Source organism: Psammomys obesus, unplaced genomic scaffold, assembly GCF_907164565.1.
Source record: "Psammomys obesus unplaced genomic scaffold, mPsaObe1.curated_primary_1811, whole genome shotgun sequence".
In the NCBI taxonomy this organism is placed as follows: domain Eukaryota; kingdom Metazoa; phylum Chordata; class Mammalia; order Rodentia; family Muridae; genus Psammomys; species Psammomys obesus.
The window spans coordinates 4,929,132-4,949,063 of NW_026594462.1; the positions used below are offsets into that span (position 1 = coordinate 4,929,132).

The following is a 19,932-nucleotide window of genomic DNA, read 5'->3' on the forward strand; positions in this document are numbered from 1 at the left end:
TTAAGGTACTTAGGCTATAGGCAATGCTGTGGTAGTTACAAAACAGACAGACTGCAGCTATCCACATGGAAACAAAGCAGACCGTGGAGCTAGGAACAGGACACTGGAGTGTTCCCACCTTCAAACCCAAGCAGAAAGCAGATAATGAGATAAGGAGAAAAACCAGTCAGGAGCACACAGTCAAAGGGTAGGAGGGATATTCAGCCATTACTAGAGGTGCCAACAAAGCAAGTAAGATACAAGTTAACACCGCTTCAGCATGAAATATAACTTATAATCCTGTATGATAACATTGTAGGGTACGGTAGGAAATGTAATCAAATACACTACGATATAAGGAAGTGGTCACTGTAATTAAAGACAGCAGGTTGTGAAATAAAGCTGACGATAGCCTTGTGCAAATGTTAGCACAGCTCATCAGATTGACACAGACACTGGACCACTGAATTCTACTTTAGCTCTACTTCTAGGCTAGAGATCTCTAAATTGCAACAATGACCTATGGGCATCAGACCCAGGCAACTTGGCACTTTCAGTTAATCTACAATATTAGGGATCCTACCATTGTGTCAGGGAGTTGGAAACTATTTCAATTTGTTACCTAATTATTTTCAAACTTAAAGAATTCAGCGAATATTTTTATAAAAAAATATTCTCAAAAGAATTTGTTAACTAGTTTTAAGGTATTTTATATATAATTATGGGGCAAAGGGATCAGCAGTAAGAACTATTCTGTATACAGGTTGGATACAGTGTCACAGAAGAAGTGGTGATAAAGAATAAATCTGTAGTCTAGCATTTGCTCTAACATAATAGCCTGCATAAAAACCATGCTTAGCTGGATTTGCAAAGAAAAGATAGTTGAATCTTCCTCTCAAATTATAGCCATGTCTTCAGGAAGAGAACTCTGAATCAGTAAACTAACATCCAGAATAACTTAAGTAAATTACCATTAAGTATTAATTATGTGGCAGACTGAGACCTTTAACTCCTTCTATGAAGTAGATAATACAAAAAAGAAAACTAAGACAGGAGAGTTAACAATTCCCTTAAGTCCTCAGGTCTAAGAATTGACATAGAAAAGGTCTCCATGCATGTGTATGGAACTTCAAACATGGGGTTTAAGGACTACCTTTCATCCTACTGGTTTTCTTAAAGACCGCCACGACCAAACTTTCATCACTACTTGTACTTTCTCCTGCTCCTTCATCACAGCCCTCTTCTGACATTCGTTCCACTGTCCTTGTACAAATGATGACTCATTTGCTAACCTTTAGATTTTTCTAGTTTGTATCTATATCAGTGTTTGCCATAAACCAACACTGATGATCAATAGCACAGCACAAAAGCATCTACTTTATATATAAAGAAAACTGGGGTCAGAAGGGAACAGTTGCAAAACCCTAATACAAAACAGATTGAGGAAATGATTCAAGGGTGATATGAAAGTGCCAGTTTCCATCTGGACCCTGACCTACGAGCACCACAAATGCTCCTTCCAGCGCTATTAAAAGAAAATTCAATTCTTGTTCCATAAACTCTCCTGAAGCATGATGACCACCCACAAGCAATCACACCTGGGCCACAGAAAGGCAAGGCTGCCACTACAGCTCTGGTCACTGCTACTTCTTGGCATGTAAACTTCACCTCCAGATGATATACGCTGTTCCCACTCTAACTCCTGAAACCCTAACCCGAAAGGGAAAAGGTATAGGAGGCTGAAAGGGAAAAACAGCAAAGTTGGGACAACAAAAAGGAAGAAGAGAGAAAAACAATTGGTAGGGGAGACCAACATAGTGTTCTGTAAGCAATGGAAGAACAGTACTGAGCAGGTTAATGGTACACCATACTGTTACCCTTTACTAAGCTTTTCAAGTGTCACTGTGGCTATGGAGCACAAGGCTAATTTTCAAGGACAGAGAAATCCAGATATAACCTTGCTCTACAGCCATGTGATGCTCTCCCTCTTCAACCCTCCTAGGATAAAGGGCCCCTGTTTTTCAAACTGTAGGCACTAGCCAATTACAAAGAGCATCCTTTAAAAGCCCCTTACATAAAATGATGTGGTATCTGCATAGGCAGAGCACATCTTCCTACATACTTTAAATCTTGCTTCAGCTTATTTACAATATCTATTGCAAAGCAAATGCTGTCTCAGTAACTATGTTGCCTTGTGTAGAGGACATGTACTTCATGTTCATTACAGATGCAATTTTTCTAAGTATTTTTGTTCCATGGTTAACTGAATAAACAGATGTAGAAGCCACAGCTAGAGAGGGCTACTTGTATTTGATTTTATACCAAACTGGGCTTAGATACAAAATTATGATTTCTAAGCAACTCTAGGATCTCCTCTCCAGTAGAAACCAGAGCTGCAATTCACAAATTCTCCAAGTTCAAGGACAGCCTGAGTTAGTTCCATAGCTAATTTGAGGATAATGAAGTAGGACATGTAAGACTCTGTCTCAGGAAAAGAGGGAGAGAGAACTTGTAAGAACTATTGGAGAACTATGAAATCATGAATAGTAGGTAGACCTAAGAGTCAAATTTTAACCTGTAACTATCTATAAGAATAAAAAATGCAGCTAAATTCTGGCATCACTATGTAATATAATTAAATTTAACCACAAGTTAATACAGTAATTTCAAAGTAATAAGCAAAACAGAAATATACCAGAACAACATTCCTAACAACAAAGTTACCATAACTTCTTTACCAAAAATATGGAGAAACAGAATATGAACATCTGAAATGTGGTCTTCAGGGATCTATTTTTAAAGCATTTGAATACACAAAATGCCCAAAACTAATGAACCATTTATTGTCCTACATTATCTCATTTACATTAACATTAAGACATTAAAAAACAAGTAACATTTGAATTCAGCCATACAAGGTAGTATTAGGGCCAAAGAACATACCTGAGGTGAGCTTTCTGGTGGGATTTCCCTGGCTCCTGGGCCCCAAGGAGCCCAAGACCAGTATTAGTACCTACTTCTTCAGCAAAAAGTGACTTTTCTTTTCTCTGGAAAGGACTGGAGTCAATAGTCAAATTGCCAAAAAGAAAAGCAAAGTTTTCTTAAGGACTGAGTTATAAATCTTGAGAAACATCTGATTCTGCTAAGAATTTCAGCAATCCCCAAAGAAAAAAATTAGCACAGCAGAAAATACCGATAATGGGACTAGATGAAGAGGGCAAATGGTTGAGTATTAGCCATACTGAAGCTGAAAGGCCACGGTGGGTGGAGCAGGACTCCTATTGCCCTGGGACTCCATGGCCCTTTGGGTCACAATGGCAACTGAATCTTGCTGTTCATATAAGCAAGTAAAAAGACAGGGCCAGATCATATCATCATCACACACACACATACACACACACACATACCTTGTTTCAGAGAATGCCAGGCCCACTATCAGGTGCAGGCCTACCACGTTTTCATTGTCTCAGTTCTATGCTACGTTCATAGGCAAAGTGGGAAATGGACACGTGGCCATCATCAGAATCAATACACAGATGTACAAAACTTTTGTCAGCACCCTGCCCATGTGTGCAGCGTCTATATCATGAAGAAGAAAGCAGGGAATTCCTCAGACCTCCCTTTCAGTACCAAATGTGGAAAAAAATGTTTGTACCAATCTCAGCAACAGAAGTACAATTTACCTTCGCTAACTTTTCCTAAAGAAACAAGGATGGCAGATACCTGCCTAAGAGTTACTGGCTTTACTTTGATATAATCAGCAAGACTATGTCAAAATAAATGTCATTCACCTTTACACTGGAGATCTTCCTGTCTTAGCCCCGCAAGTGCTGAAATTACCTGGCATTCACCAGTATGCTCAGCAAGGTGAACCCTTCATTTAATGGGCAAAACAGCCCAAAAGAAAAAGGAGAAATGGCTCAATGGTTAAGACCATTTATTGTTCTTGCAAAAGACCTGGGCTTGGTTCCTAGTATCCAAGTCCAGTTTGAGATAAAATCAAATACAAGTAGTTATCCTAGCTATGGCTTCTACAGCTGTGTATTCAGGTAACTATGGAACAAAAGGTGCCATTAGGGATAGGACATAGCTAGCATAAAGCCTAGTACATTAGAAAACCCAAAATGACAGATGATAATGTTCCCATTTTCCAATTACAATTACATGTGGCACTTTCACTTTCAGGTATAGTTAAGGTTTAATTTACTTTCTGGTACAGGTAAAGGATGGTATACAGAAATTCAGAATTTGTTCAAGGTACTCAGAAAATACTGAAGTCAAGGATTATACATTCATCTGTTTCTCTTATGGTTTCTCTTAGAATAGGGGTTCAAACAACAGAAGCAGATCCTTTGCCTACCATCTGAACACAAACTTCCTAAAATTAAATAGAACATAAAAATTGTTAAATTATAAGCCTGGAGAGATAACTCAGCAAATAAGCAATTGTCACATAGCCTGACAACCTGAGTTTGATCCCCAGAACCTACAGAAAGGCAGAAGAAGAAAAATGACACCACAAAGTTGTACTCTGACCGCCAAATGCATGCCTTGGCACTAGCACATCTACATACATACATACATACATACATACATACATACACAGAGAAAGAGAGAGTTTTAAAATACTGTGGAGACTTAAGAGGTGGCTTAGTGGTTAGAGTGCTGCTACTCTCCTAGAAGACCTGGGTTCTGTCCCCATTACCTATATCATAGCACTCATAACCACCTCTAACTCCAGGCCCCAGGGACCTGATGTCCTTTTCTGGCATCCACAATACTGGCATATATTCATTTGACACATAAACATAAATAAAAATACATCTTAAACAGAAAAAAATCTATCACATTACAAAGATAATCTTTCAAGGCATACTTGGTTGTTCTTTCTGGGGAGAACTACACAGTACCCTTGTTGCTCTGCATAGCCCTCCACTTCAAGGCTTATTCCTCCTATAGGTCACTCAGGGCAACCTCAGTCCATGGTGTTGAAGCAATGAAGCTGCTGCCTCTCCCACGACAACCCTCATCCGCCCCCTCCATAGAGCCAGTCACTCCTCTTTAGAGTCCCGTCAGAAGAGTCGTCTCTGAAATCTCTCAGAAGACAAAGTATTAACTATGATCATATCATCCAATGTCCTACTAAATTTTAGGTATTATACATACTGTAAATTTGAACTTTAAAAAGCCTAAAGAAAATTACATGTCTTTATTCCCTATATACATATTTATATTTATTTCCTGAAATGTATATTTAAAGAAATAATGGGGGTGGTGGACAAAACTCTTATAAAGACTAAGTCATCTGCCCTTTTAAAAGAGCTAAATGCCTATTTCATGTTTCCTAGACTCAACCTTAAGCACTCCACTAACCACTACAGCCTACACAGTAAGCCTCCTAAGGTTTCCAGCTGGGCTTCCAATCATTTCCCCGGTCTAGATTAAAGAATTTCTTTTTAAATATACTCTAGTTTGTAGTGATTAAAGCCAAAATTCTCTTAAGTCTGGCAAAAGTACAAACTTGTGATTATGCTCAAAGAGGTTAAAACCTACATATTCAGCATCAATAAAGATTAAAAAATCAACTCAGAAAACTCTATACAGTTAAAATAACTCAAAATTCCCTAAACTAGTCAAATAGTTTAACAGACAAGCAAAACAGCAAAACAGCAAAAAACAGCAAAACAGACAAGAAATTTAAAACTACTATTATGTGGTGTACTATAATCTATTAAAAAGATGAAAGAAGAAAAAGGATTCTAATACTTGCCCTACTCCATTTCAAAACATATTTAAAGCCAGTCACAGAGAGCATATAGCCAAGTTACCATTTAATATAGCATATAGCATAGTTACCATTTAATAAAATCAAGTAGATGTCTAAATTAACATCATAAAATGGGAGGGGCAAACGCCCATAGTAAAAATTACAAGATCTGTCACTTCCTAGAAGCACCCTAAAACTTTATTTCAGTTTCAAGACACTGACAGCAACACAATTCATTTTCCTCCCATGTGTATTCATATACTTAACATGGCTACAGAATCAGAATTAAAAGGACTCATTGGGGCTCCTGACTTTACTAGCTTTATAACCATCTTTGCAAGGCATGATCATTGTGTAGGGTCTGCCCAGCATGACAGAGGGGATAAAATAAAACCCAAGCAATCAGCTACTTAATGCTTCCTAAGACCTTGGTCTCCAGGAAGGTTGGAGCTTTATATAGTACACACAGTGTCCTTCTGGACAGCCCAATGCCCAGTACTGGGCTCTACTCTAGGTCAAATACGCATGAGCTTATGTGTTTTGTGTTTTATTGTGATCTAAAACAATGTCAGCAGAGATTTAAGACAAGATTTCTACCACTAGGAAATCTCTATTAGGGTTCTGAGAACCAGCCAAGTGATTTTTTTTTTCTTATTTTTTTTCCTCAGGAAACCACCATTGAGATGGTTCCCAACTACACTTTTCAAATTAATGGCAAATCTATGACATATTTATACTCCATTCTTTGACAATATGAAAATATGGATATTAAAATAATTTATATAGCTAAGTGCAAACCTTGTGGTAATAAATGGCCTTATTACACTTTAGTGAATAAAATATTCTTTTTAACTAAATGACTGACAGCAGATAATAATCTGTCCTTTCTAAGGTTCTATTTTCAATTCTTTCAAATTTGGCCACTATACATTAATCTCAAGGTTTTTTGTTTTTGTTTTTGTTTTGTTTTTTAACCTGCCTATATAAAAACTAGGAGCTACTGACATTCAGCATTCCTTCCTACTCATTCATTCCCATTCTCTCAGATGCAAAAGCTATGTTTCAAGAAATATTTTCTACCTAGTCCTACAAATCACTTGTGAAACATCAGAACCCCAGCAGTTCAAACCCGTGAAACTTACTAGTCCCAGACTAATCAAATCATAACCTCCCAGTGTGATCTAGTCCACTTCCATGTACTCTTGGAGGACCCAGAAACCAGTTTCTGATCTCAACAGCAGCCACCATTATAACCTATCAATTTTTTTTAACACTATTTCAGTCAAAAGAACTTACTGGGAAATGATGAAACCATCACTGCTGCAAAATGAATTAGAAAAGTGACCCATAAAGCCAACAGGCAGACTGCAGAGCTGACTGAGAGGCTTCACAACCAGAAAGAGCACCCACAATCTCATGGCAGAATACCTATCAAAGAACAACACTACTGCAAGGACAAAGTCTCTGGACCTCCAGCATCCTTTCCTCCTGTTTCTCTCACTGCAAAGAATCTTTTCCCCCATCATGAAACATACAAAGTATTCCTAAGGGACAGATATGCTAGCACACACCTATAGCCCCAGTTCTAAGGAAGAATAAATGTAGGGAGACTGAGAATTTAAGATTACCCGGGGCTATACACAAAGACCCTAACTAAAGAAAAACAAAACAAAACAAAACTACCCTTTGATAGACTTCAATGCTCTCAACAGAAGACAAACTGTTCTGCCCTTCTTAAACAAACAGAGCCAAGACCTACTTGTATTAACTCTACTCTAGCTGCTGTTCCCTTAACTCCACTGAAATCCCCAAATAACTTCCTGGGTGCCAAATCAAAAGGCACTTCTCTAGCCTAGTTCTACTTGATGTTGCGCAAAGTGCTTGTAATACTAAGCCCCCTTACAATCTGTCCTGCAATTTCTTTATGGGTATATAGCGACAAGAACTGAAAACAGGTACTTAATGAAATGTTCAATGAAGCATTATTCCCAAGGGCCAAAGGGTGAAAACCCCACATCACCATCAACAGGTAATTAAATAAACAAGATGTAGCATGTCTACCTAAACAGTGGAATACTATTTAGTCATGAATAGAAATGAAGTTCCAACCTGTGCATGAAAACTAACTGCTATTACTTGTTGCTGCCCGAAATCATGTTGGAGCCTAATTCCTCAATATGGCAGCATGGGAAGCAGAGCTGAGCAAGCAATGTCTGGGTTGAAGTGGCACCGCCTTTGTGATAATGAGTGCCATCTTGACCTTGGGGGACAAAACTAATTACTACAAGAGCACATTATTATAAATAGAGTTGAGCTTTCTCTTGCTTCCTCTGTTGCCATGTGATCTCTCTTATCCACACACACCTACTTCCCTCAATGAATTATAGCAGCAGCAGCACACAGCCCCTACAAAACACAAATCCCACACTTTCCAGTCTAAAACTATGAACCTCTTTCCTTTATAAATGCATCTGGTCTCAGGCTGCCCTATAGCAATGGAAAACACAAAACAATTTTGCTTAGTGAAAGAAGCTATACACAAAGGAATATATTATATAACCATTTATACATTTACAGCATGGAGAAATTCTGAGCCAATGAGAATGAAGTTACATTTTGAGGTTACAGAAAATATTACGGAACTATACAGTAATAGTGGTTTACAACATGATCATGATAAATATACTAAATATGTCACTAATAGTAAACTTACATCATTATGTATTTTTCCACCACCACCCCAAAAACAAAGCCAAAACACTCAGACCTCCCTGGATCCTTTTATTTACTACTTTTTTCTCCCCTTCCATCCCTTCCACTCCCCTACCCTTCTAGAGATAGCACCTACATTGATAGCACTCCAGTTGTCTTCTTAAAAAATATAGCTCTACAGTATATTTGGCAAAAGTCTTCAGTAATGAGCCATGTTATAAATACTTGAGGCTTGCATGCCATAGTCTCTACTGTAGCTATTCACCTCTTTGGAAGCAGAAACTATTGAAACAAGCAGGTTTTGCTATACTTAAAACTATTAGCAAAAATGTGTGACAAGTAGATTTGGCCTTGAGGTTCCAGTTGTCAGTTCCCCTCCAAAGTATGACACCCACAACCCCAGTCCTCTCACACCAAGTACATTTTTCAACAGCCTTATAGAGGTGATAGTAACTCGACAGTTTTCAACAAATACTTCTTTGGAACCTACCATATTCTAAGCATTGTGCTAAGAACACAGTAGTGAAATAGTCTTTGTTCTCATGGACACTGAGAACCTGAAAGTCATTTGTGCTAGATACAAACACAAAAGTAGGACAAAACCCTTCCTTCCCTCTACAGACTTCCCTCCATTAAACTCAGTGAACAGGTAGTTTTTAGATTCTCTCCTCAAAAATCTTTCTTATTCCTTCTTAGGAGGTCCCATTTACTAGGAAAGCATGTCTCATAAGCAAAAGCAATGGTCACATTTGTTCTCTATCATCTTTCCAAGAACACTTATAAAGTTGATAGCCTCCTTTATTATATTCATTCTGCAAACTGTATCCTAAAATGTATTTCCAAATACTTCTCCGTCCTCTCAATCTTCCCTATCTTGGGAATGTTTTAAATGGCAAGATTTACCACTTTCTAAAGTTTCTATACTGTATTTATAGTCATTATAATCAACATTTCTAGTCTGTAACCAGTTTATGATGTATGTATATTTAATCCCATCTTTAAAGATGAGGAAACGAAGCATCAAGGAGACCAACTAGATGGCCTAGGAACACTAGGAGATACACTCTCCTCATTGAACTTATTTTTGAAGGCAGGATTTGAACTTGGATTTCAGCCTGAGCCAGAACTAAGTTCTGTTTGCTGTATATGTCTCTGACACTAACTATATTGTTTCTGTCATTAAGTCAAGCTCTTCTAGCTGCCTTTCTAAGCCTCACAACAATAAAATTAGTTTTGACCCATCAGTGAATGTGGCCTTTAAACTATGTAATTCCAAGATGGCAAGTCACCAAATGCTCTTCACTTGGCTTAAAACCCATGTATACCATTCAGGTGATCAGGTGATAGGAAATTCCTCCAACTGGGATCAATGTTATGAATGGGAAATAAGAAAATACAAGCGAAAACAACAATATCTTTAACTATCCACCTATGTGAAATATTCCTGATTCTAAAAGAAAAATAAAACATCGTATAGGTAATCCCTCAGCGGCACATCTTCACAGTGGACAGAGCCATGCTCCTGTAACTCCTGAGCCACAAAACCACCTGTGCCCAGGCCACCTGAGCAAATTTAGTAATATGCCATCTTTACTTTTTTGTTTAATTATGTATATATATGTGTGTCTATATGGAGGCTTTGCCCATGAGTGGTCTTCAGAGGCCAGAAAAGAATGTCAAATGCCCTTGAGCAGGAGTCACGGGAATTTGTGAGCTTTCTGACGTGGATGCTGGGAACCAAAGTAAGGTCCTCTGCAAAAGCAGTATGTGACCCTTGAGATGCCCCATCCCGACCTACATAAATAATTCTTTCTCAAACATGGCATTTATAATCAGAAACTTCCTTGGTAAAAGACGTTCGATTCAGCCAAGCCTGCTGATGAAAGCCTATGATCTCTCTCAGGAGGAAGGGAAAGGAAGCAAAAAGATAGTAAGTTCAAGGTCTGCCTGGCCCAAGGCAACTTACTAAGAAAGAGAAAGGAAAAATGGACCTTCAGTGGAACACCTCATTGGAGATGCGCACTTAACTTGTTGCATTAATGGTATTTTAATGATTTCTAAGGGCAGGTCTTCTTGTAATAGTAATTAATTTATCCTCAGCACAGCCTTTCTTCTCAGAGCTACCTCATTAGTATATCATCTCGCTGAAAATAAACTCACATTTTGCCCACTGCCACAGCCCCAGCACCTAGCTCTGCACACAGTAAATCTCCATAAATACTTATTAAAATAAAATTCTCAACTAGACAGCCAGGGCTACACAGAGAAACCCTGTCTTGAAAAACAAAAACAAAAAATCCACTCAACTATATGAATCTGAGGTTCAAGCAAATGCTTATATATTTTTAATAGTCATAGAAAAAGAGATAACAGAAATTTTGAAAATCCTCCTTCACCCTTCCCCAAGAAAACAACAGCAAACAAACAAAAAACACATACTTTGTTGATTTGGTACATTCTACAAATAGAATAGACAAAATAGCTCAGATTTTTCATTCTAGCCTCACTAACAAATTCTTACTAAATACAAGTCTTATGTGATTTCTTCTTAGTTTACCACTTAAGTATAAAAACAGTAAATAGTTCATTGATTCAATTTTTAAAAGTCTCCTGTTAGCCTTATCGGTGAAACTGATATTAACGGATTGCACTATTAAATATAATAATATTTGGTTTTTTTCTTAATTTTACACAAAACTGTAATCAGCATACAATGGTAAATTCACAGCACTTCACACTTGAAACAGACTAGAAGAATCACATGGTAAACTTTCACATTGCAAGCTAAGAAACTAACCCAGAAAATGGTAAGACCACACAATTAACTAGAGTTAAAACCCAGCCTCTGACCTTCCACACACAGCACTTTAACTCATTAGATGTAATGTAAAGACACAGAGCAATCTTTGATAAAAGCAGGACAATGCTTAAGGCATCTCTTTCATCTCCAGTTATAACAAACCTTTCATCCAAGGACTGCAAATCCCAGCAAGGAAGATTTAGAGTGAAAGTTACTGCTCACAATCCTCTTATAAGATAAGACAAGATCTTCTTTTCACATTCAGTCTGCAAGACACACTGGACACAAGACACCTGGCCTAGCAGAACTTTATATTCTTGTACTTGATTCAAATTTTTCTCTCCTGGCAATGCATTCCTCATTAAAAAGAGAGAGAGAGAGAGAGAGAGAGACTCTCACTATCAATACCTTTTTATTCAGCTTCCTTTGCTAAAATGCAAGAAAACCATTATTGTTATCTCTGGAAAGGACGATCCATTCTCGGAGTAAAATAAAGACTCCTACCTACTATGTAGCAAACTTACTAAAAGCCATCTAGCCTAGAAGCAGTTACACAGCAATTCAAGCCCAAACTGGTCTAGAAACTCAACTCATTCTACTCTACTCAGCAACTGTCTTGGTCAGTCTTTGTAGTTTGTTATCAACATGTCTACTCCCAAGAATTAATTGACAACTCAAATGGCTGTGCAATAAATGATCCCACAAATAAAATTAAATGGAGACATATAAGCCAATCAGGTTAATTTAGTTACTATAATCCACCAATCTACAAGTGATAAACTCTTGGCGACTGGGATTGTAGCTTAGTTCATAAGAGTTCTTGGACCAGGCATACAGTACATGCCTGAAATCCTAGCACTAGAAAAGAGAAGTGGAAGTAGAGGCAGGAGGATCAGGAATTCTAGGTCATCCTGGCTACCCAATGAGTTTGAGGACTTCATGGACTACACAAAACCCAATCTCAAGAAAACACTTAAAATTAGTTAAATTTGATACATAATTTTACAGTTTAGTTATCTACTCTTAGAATTTATTTACTAATACTAATCCCAAACCTAGTAGAAAATATAATTACTGTGATCTGTACTTGAAATATGACTTTGCAAACTGATTCGGTGGCATTTGGGCAATAATTTTAACCTCTGTGCTCCTTAGGGTTAATAAGGAAAATGCATCCTACATGTCCTATTACTTCAACAAGTAATGCATTCTGAACAAAATGTAAAACACTTCAAATAGTGTCTGGCATAAAATAAATGATCAACACATGTTCATTATTATAATCATTGATTATCATCACTACTAGTACATCAATATCATAAATGGCAACTTTAATCTGCTATTATCCAAGTACCTGTCCATAGTTAACTCAGATATATGTTGGATGGATTAATCATTATTACTAACACTTCTACAATTAAGCATAGGATATATGCACTAGAATGTAAACCCATCTATTGAAAAAAAAAAAGATAAATCGATCATGGAAGGGACGCTAAATTGGTGCTTAGATATTTAAGAGAAAGACGAAATACAAAACTGTGAATAGGCCAAATGCAAAACTTAAAAACAAGTGCCTAGCACAGGAACTGCAACACTCACTTCACTATGCAAGTAGAAGCAAGGTGGCTGGGAACAATTTGTATGAACTCACCTTCCTGCCATGACATTGGATGCTGGCATGAAAACATGAACTCAGAACTCACAGCACTCTCCAGTGTGTGAGTTTCCTCCAACAATGTAGTTCCAAGGCACAGCCCAGGTGATAACTACCTTTGCAAATCACATGACTTGGCTACTGCCAACCCAACTTCTGGATATGACTCTCCCACCCCAAAAATAATAATAATGGATTTCATTATTGGTAGTGCTCTTGAACTTCAGCAATAAGAAGTTTATAGGTAGGAAAAGGCTCCTCATGGTTACCATTTTTATTTCTTTACCTTTAGAGCCCTCAACAGAGAATTGAGAAAAATGGCAGCACTTCAGCATGCCTTTCAGAAGTCACAGTATTCTGCTTCCCTAGTCTACCCTTACTGCAGCTTTCTGTTGGAGCTGATCATGGTAACATCACCCAATGAGCACAGAAAGTACTTTTCAGATTTACAGCCATTTTTAAAACCAAAAACTACTAAGCAAGTACATGTAATCACAGCACTCAGGATGCCGAAGCAGGAAGAAAGCTATGATTTGAGGCTAGCCTAGGCTAAACAGTGAATTATAGGTAGGCCTGCACTATAGAGTGAAACCCTCTTTTAAAAAAATTTCTTGAGACGAGTAAACATAGTTTCTAAAACTAGGTACCATCTGGGGTCTTGTGAGATAATCTATACAAAGTGTACTAAAGTTCATGACTATTGTCCTGAGCCCTCACCCAAATAATTACCTACCAAGCAACCAGAATGCTGACAGGAAAACAGTGTCACTCCTTATATAAGATTTCTACCAAGTAATCATAGCCAAATAGTCTTGGTTTGCCTACACACCTAACAGTGTTTCCCTCCCTGCAATAAAAAGATTTAGAAAAGCCTGTTTCAAAGAATAGGCAAGGGCCAGAACCATAGCTTACTGAGGAAGCTCTATTTCCAGCACCCCTCCCCCAATACTCATATACACACAAATACAGGAGCACATTAGATAGGCATATTGTAGACTCTATAACACAAAGAATGCCACTCAGTATCACAAGGACAGGTAAGATACTGGCTATGATGGTCTGAATAACAATAGACCCCATGGTCTATTATTTGACTATATTCGAATGCTTAGTTGCCACGGTGGTATTATTTGAGAAGAATTAGGAGGTATAGTCTTCTTGGAGGAAGTATGTCACTGGTGGAGGGCTTTAAGGTTTTAACAGCAGAAGCTAGTTCTCACTCTTTCTCTCTCTGACTGTGGATCAGGATGTAGGCCTTAGTTACTTCTTTAGCAGCACAACTGCTTACTGCCATGCCTCCTGCTGTCATATTCCCCTGCCATGATATATTACAATTCTCAGGTTATACTCAATCACTGATGGAAGATAGGGCAGGAACCTAGAGGCAGAAACTGAAACAGAAGCCATGGAGGAATGTTTAGCCTGCTTTCTTATACAACTCACGACCATCTGACCCAGGGGTAGCATCCCTACTATTGGCTGAGCCTGCCTACCTCAATTATTAATCAAGAAAAATGCCTTACAGACTTGCCTACAAGCAATCTGAATGGAGACATTTTTCTCAGTTGAGGTTCCTCTTCTAGCTTGTGTCAAGTTGACAAAAAAACAAAAGGGAATATTCACTCATATTGTAATTTCCCTTACAATCTTGTGTAATACTATAATGGGCACTATCTTTTCATATGCATTGTCTTCTACTCCTCAGTAAAGTCTTAGTAGGTACAGAATATATCTTACAGAGCTTTGTTACCACCACCAGCCTCAAAACAAGCCTGCACGTGCAGATATACATTAAAAATGCATTCTGTTGCTGGAAAGATTGCCCAGTAGTTAAGAATAATGACTGTTCTTCCAAAGGCCCCGAGTTCACTTCCCAGCAACCATACGGTGGCTCACAACCATCTATAGCGAGATCTGGTATACTCTTTCAGTGTGCGGGCACAGATGCAGGCAGAATGCTGTATAAATATTAAATACATAAATCTCTTGAAAATGCATTCTGTTAAAGGGGAATGTAAGTCAACATTTTTCAAGGCCCACTAGGTAAACCTATGCAAGAGAAAATAGGGTAAAAATGAGAGTTTCATCTTAAAACTGTTTACAAGCACAAATACATAAATTATCTACAGAACAAACAGTAAGAAGTATGCACCAAGGAAGTTCCTTGCCTACCTCTGTTTGGCAGGATTAGTGTGAGAACATTGGGACCTCTAGTCAAGAAAAAAAGAATAGGGTTTATCCATTCACCTTCAAATAATGGCACCAAAGAGGTATAAGGCAAAAGTACTCAAAGAACAGCAAGATCATTGCCATGGGCACAATAAAAGGACAGCAAACATCATTAGAGAATGGGGGCAAGCTTTGGGAATGACTGGAAGAGAGAATGAATGACAGTGCAAAGCCGGAGCCTGGATTGCTTTGAAGGCACTAACAATCAAGTGCACATTTGGAAAGGAGACACAACTATGACTGAGTCAAGAAGAGGTTTGAGGAAACAGGCAGAATAAGAAGCTGGAAAGGAAGACTACAAATACATACCAACAAGACACATTGCTTGCTATTCCTACTCTCAAGTAGAAATCTGAGACCCATTTAAGAACTTCATATGAAATCCTAAGTGCCAGGGCAGGGCCACTTAAATCAACTATCCCCTCCCCCAATGCAAATGTATGTGACTTACTAAAGATAATATAACAAGGTGGCTTAGAACAATGGAGTTTCTATTGAAGATTTCAGCTCTGACATTCATTAGGTATATGACCATAAGAACATAATCAATCATACCTGATTAGGTATAAAAGCCTCCAGGAGAAACTACAGAGGTGGAGGGAGGCATTAAAAAAAAAAAAAAAAAAACTATTTCCAAGCCTTCCTGGCCACTCAGCACCCAAACAACCAGGCAAATACAAGTCACTCCTGGTCCCTTGGTTGAGGATATACAGAAGGACTACAAGAGTGAGCAGCTTAATAAGTTCCCAACCTATTTTATTAAGAAAATGTACAATAAGGTATGGATCCTTGGATTAATGTCACAGTCCTTCAAGGGTCCTTGAAACTCAGATTGGGAGTCACTATCCTAGAAAATAAGCCAAAGGAACAGAACATTCAACTCATGAGCAAACAGCTGTTGCAGCTACAGAATTTGGTACTGTGTTATAGGCACACCACAAAGCCTAGGCAACACCAAGCAAGGAAAAAAATCCAGAGAAGTGTGTCAGGCAAGTGATGGGCAGTAGGTAGAGCTCAGAAGAATATGGTTTTCAAACCTGAGAGCAAAGCAGGTGTTTGGATTTTAAAATGAAGTGAGAAACTAAAAACTTCTGGTCAGGAAGTGTTGTGCTGAGCATAGTGCTTGAGAAGAACTCTTGCTTAGATCTGGGGGTGGGGGAACAGGCAAGCCTTCCTATCCATGAAGTATCTACCAGACAGCAGTTTTCAACTATTGAGTAAGATTCCACTTCTAAGCCGCACTTATTCAAAATGCTGACCACTTAAATCGATATAAGCCATATTAATATTAATATGGCACACATATTTTTTTATTTTTCTCTTCATAATGTATTCATTATATATTCTGATTGAAGCCCCCTCCCTTAATTCTCCCAATCCCTCCCTCCCTCCCTCCTTCCCTCCTCCCCTCATCCCCTCCCCTAGTGACTGAAGGGGGGAGTTCTGCACTATTGTCATCTGCCCATAGCTTATTAAGTCTCCTTAGGACTGCTTGGATCCTCTTCCTCCGTGGCCTGGCAAGCCTGGCAAGCCTGCATCATCAGGGGCAAGTGATTAGAGAGCAGTCAACTGAGTTCATGATAGAGACAACCCCTGCTCCCCTCACTCAGAGATCCACATGGAGACTTGGCTGCCAGTCAGCCACATCTGAGCAAGAGGTCTAGGTCCTCCCCATGCATGGTCCTCTGTTGGTGCATCAGTCTCTGCAGGAGCCCCTGGGCTCAGACCTTTTAGTTTTGTTGGTCTCCTTGGGCACACAACATCTTAACCACATTTCTTGATAACACTAAGTAAAAGTCTGCTTTAGAGATTATGTGAATGTACTTAACATCTGAGCTTAAGAACCAGTCCGAGAACTTAGGAATAAGAGAATCATTTGCAAGAGATCTCAAGCATTAGAAGGGGGAGGCGGGCCACTGGTAGAGCACCTCTGAGGGAGTCCCTGACTTGATGTTTTCTTCCTCAAACTTGGGTCTTTTTCTACCTTTTATCTTACTAGTTTCTAAGCATTTATCCCTGTTAAGTACCTTAAACAAGATGCAGTGATAACTGAAAGAATAATCAGTATCTAGTAATTGAAATAGTCTAATGTTTGGGGCCTGTATATCTGCTCTTGTACAATAGGATAGAACTTTGAGACCACTTGCAGTTCCAACAAGAAACTTTGGGCTCCTGGTACTTCAAACTCCTAGGCCTCAAATTCCATATCTAAAAAAAAAAAAAAAAATGGAAATAAGGGCTCTGTTGTGGAAACTATTGAGCCAGTATTAACCAAGTGCGATGTGATAAGTATGCTGGTGTGGTACATGTTGGCTATATTGTCATCTTTACCATCTTCGCTTTGGCATTACTTTGACCACCATCAGAGGATATTCTGGGATACATCCAAAACATATCTCCTACAGCAATGAGGACATTACTTCAACACCGCTGAATCTCACACTGCACAACTTGACAAGGCAGTGGTTGGCCCTACCCTACCTGTTGCAACACCTTTAGGAGATGGCTGTCATCAACTAGCCATGCTCAGCATATGGCATGGGGTCCCAACATTCAAGACAGCACAGCCTATTTACTTCACCCAAGGAATCTATACCTTTGGAATTGGAAACTCTATTCTCACTTTGGGACCAATCTGTCAGGCTATGCTCCACAACGTGTGAAAACATGACTCCCACAAGTTTGTGTAGGTTTTTTTAAAAAGTGCATGATCATTAAGAATAAAAATAATCTGTAAGTCCTATTATCTGCTTTCCACCTGGAACTCTGGAAAGGGGTAACCCAAAACACGGCAGCCGCTGGTGTCCCAAACAAGGCAGGTACCTGAGCGAGGTTGAGCGAAATGATTCCACACACATACTGACAGGTCACTGGCCCCTTTTCTTCCCTGCACCAGGATCTGCAAAGAACAAAATTCCTTCCAAGAGCTCTCTTGGGCTCCGGGACAGATACGCCACAGTCACCCGGGGGACAGGTGAGGCAGAGTGGTCCTGTGCATAGCCCAAGCTCACACCCCCAGATCCAGCAGAGAGCCACGCCGCCCTGGCTGAAGCTGTCCTATCCCGCGGCCGCGCACACCTTCCGGGACGCGCGGGGCGCAGTTCCCCGTGGCCCGGCGGACCTGCGCGGGGAGGCAGCCAACGTGCCCCCCGGCCACAGGCCGCTCGTCCCCGCCCTGTACTTACCTGGCCGGTGATGCCCGTGATGAGAGCCACCTTCCTGGGCTTGCCCATCTCGCCGTCCCCGGAACCCCGGGAGCTCGGGCAGCTAGCGGGAGCGTGAGCCATGTCGCCGCAGGCGGGTGAGAGGAAGGCGGAGTGCGACGAGCCGCGGGCCGGCAGGAACGTGGGTGAGCGCGCCAGTCGCCTCCCGGAGCTGCAGCGGCCGCCACAGTCTGACAGGGCGCGCGGGAGGCCGGGCGTGGAGCGAGGGGCGGGCCGGCCCGGCCGGGGCGGGCGGCGGGAGCCGGGCTGAGGCCTGGCGGGCGCCGCGTCACTCGCCCTAGCAGCGACGCGTCAGCAGCGCCCCCGGCTGCCCCGCCCCCGCCGGGGTCTCCGCGCCGAGCCACGCCCCTCGAGGGGGCGGGGCCTGAAGGCACCCGGCTCCTGGAAGAGGAAGGATGCCGGGCTGCGACTGGGTGTAGAGGGTATGGCCTGCCTGGGCCTTGGTCTCCAGGAATCCTGATAATCGCCCCATGATGCCGGGAGAACGACTGGCTGACCTTTTCGGTAGGAAAAAGCTCTGAATTCCAAATCCAGAAAACACAAGGCAGGGATCATCGCCTTTATTAAATAATTTCTGGAAACCTGCTGCAGTGTACTTGTGAGAAGTCAGTTTTACATTTCTTGAGGGCATTAGAGTTTCAAGGCTCCTAAATGGGGTTACAGGTATGAGGAATGACTAATCTTACCCTAATCTGGATATATGAGTCTTCTGGCAGTTTCCTCATTTGGAACTAGCTTGGAGGTTTACAGTAACTCCATTTAACAGTACTTAACTTCAGGAACAGTACTTCCTGGGCAGGCAGTTCTTCAACAATAAAAAAAATAAATAAAATAAAATAAAATAAATAAAAAGCCCTGGCCCCACCCATCCTGCATAAGGAAACAATTGACAGAAAAGCACGGGTCAGCAAACCTGTACGTGACAAATTTCATGAGGTGAGGTTGTGGCAGTGGCTGTTGAATTTGCTTCTGTTCGGTAGATGCACACTGACAGAAAGGCTAACAGAGGACTCAGACATTGGAAGGAGGATGAGGGGAAGAAGCACACCCCCACTGACCTGTTTGTCTCTCCAGTAAATATCTCCAATCGTCTTTCCAGTTGCGAACTAAGCTATCAGGAGAGGGCCCAATAGAACATGCAGGATATGGTGCAAGCCTGAAGTCCCAAGATCATGATGACCCCAAACTCCTCAGAAACATTCCAAACGTTATACAGAGGCTTCTCTGGCTTAATATTTTTCCTTTTCTCTAGCGCATTCTATATGGAAAATGAGACCCAGAAAGTAGGGAAATATATTCATTGAAACAAGAAATGTCTAAAATCCAGATGATCTTTAAAGATTGTTTTGTTTTTATATAAATAAATTGTAATGCAAAGATAAATAATTCAGTGCTTTAAAACTTGCAGACAAAAATGTATACTTAGGAGAGATAGGTCCCATTTGTCCTGTAGGTCTGACACCTCTTGCTATTCTAATGAATACAAGACTTCATCTCTCTAGTAAGAAATGTAACAGTAGGAAAAAAATCATAGAAATCATAGAAAAAAAAATCATAGAAATCA

The 19,932-nt window shown here is 40.1% G+C and overlaps 1 protein-coding gene across 1 annotated transcript in view; it reads right to left on the reverse strand.

Annotated features, from left to right (window-relative positions):
* The window catches only part of Gmds (GDP-mannose 4,6-dehydratase), a 501,725-nt gene extending 483,078 nt beyond the window's left edge, over positions 1–18,647 (reverse strand). Inside the window, exon 1 of the mRNA XM_055619053.1 lies at positions 18,330–18,647. Within this exon, the coding sequence (XP_055475028.1) occupies positions 18,330–18,431 (102 nt within the window). The 5' untranslated portion in view covers positions 18,432–18,647. The remainder of the gene's footprint in view (positions 1–18,329) is intronic.
* Between the last annotated feature and the right edge of the window lie 1,285 nt (positions 18,648–19,932).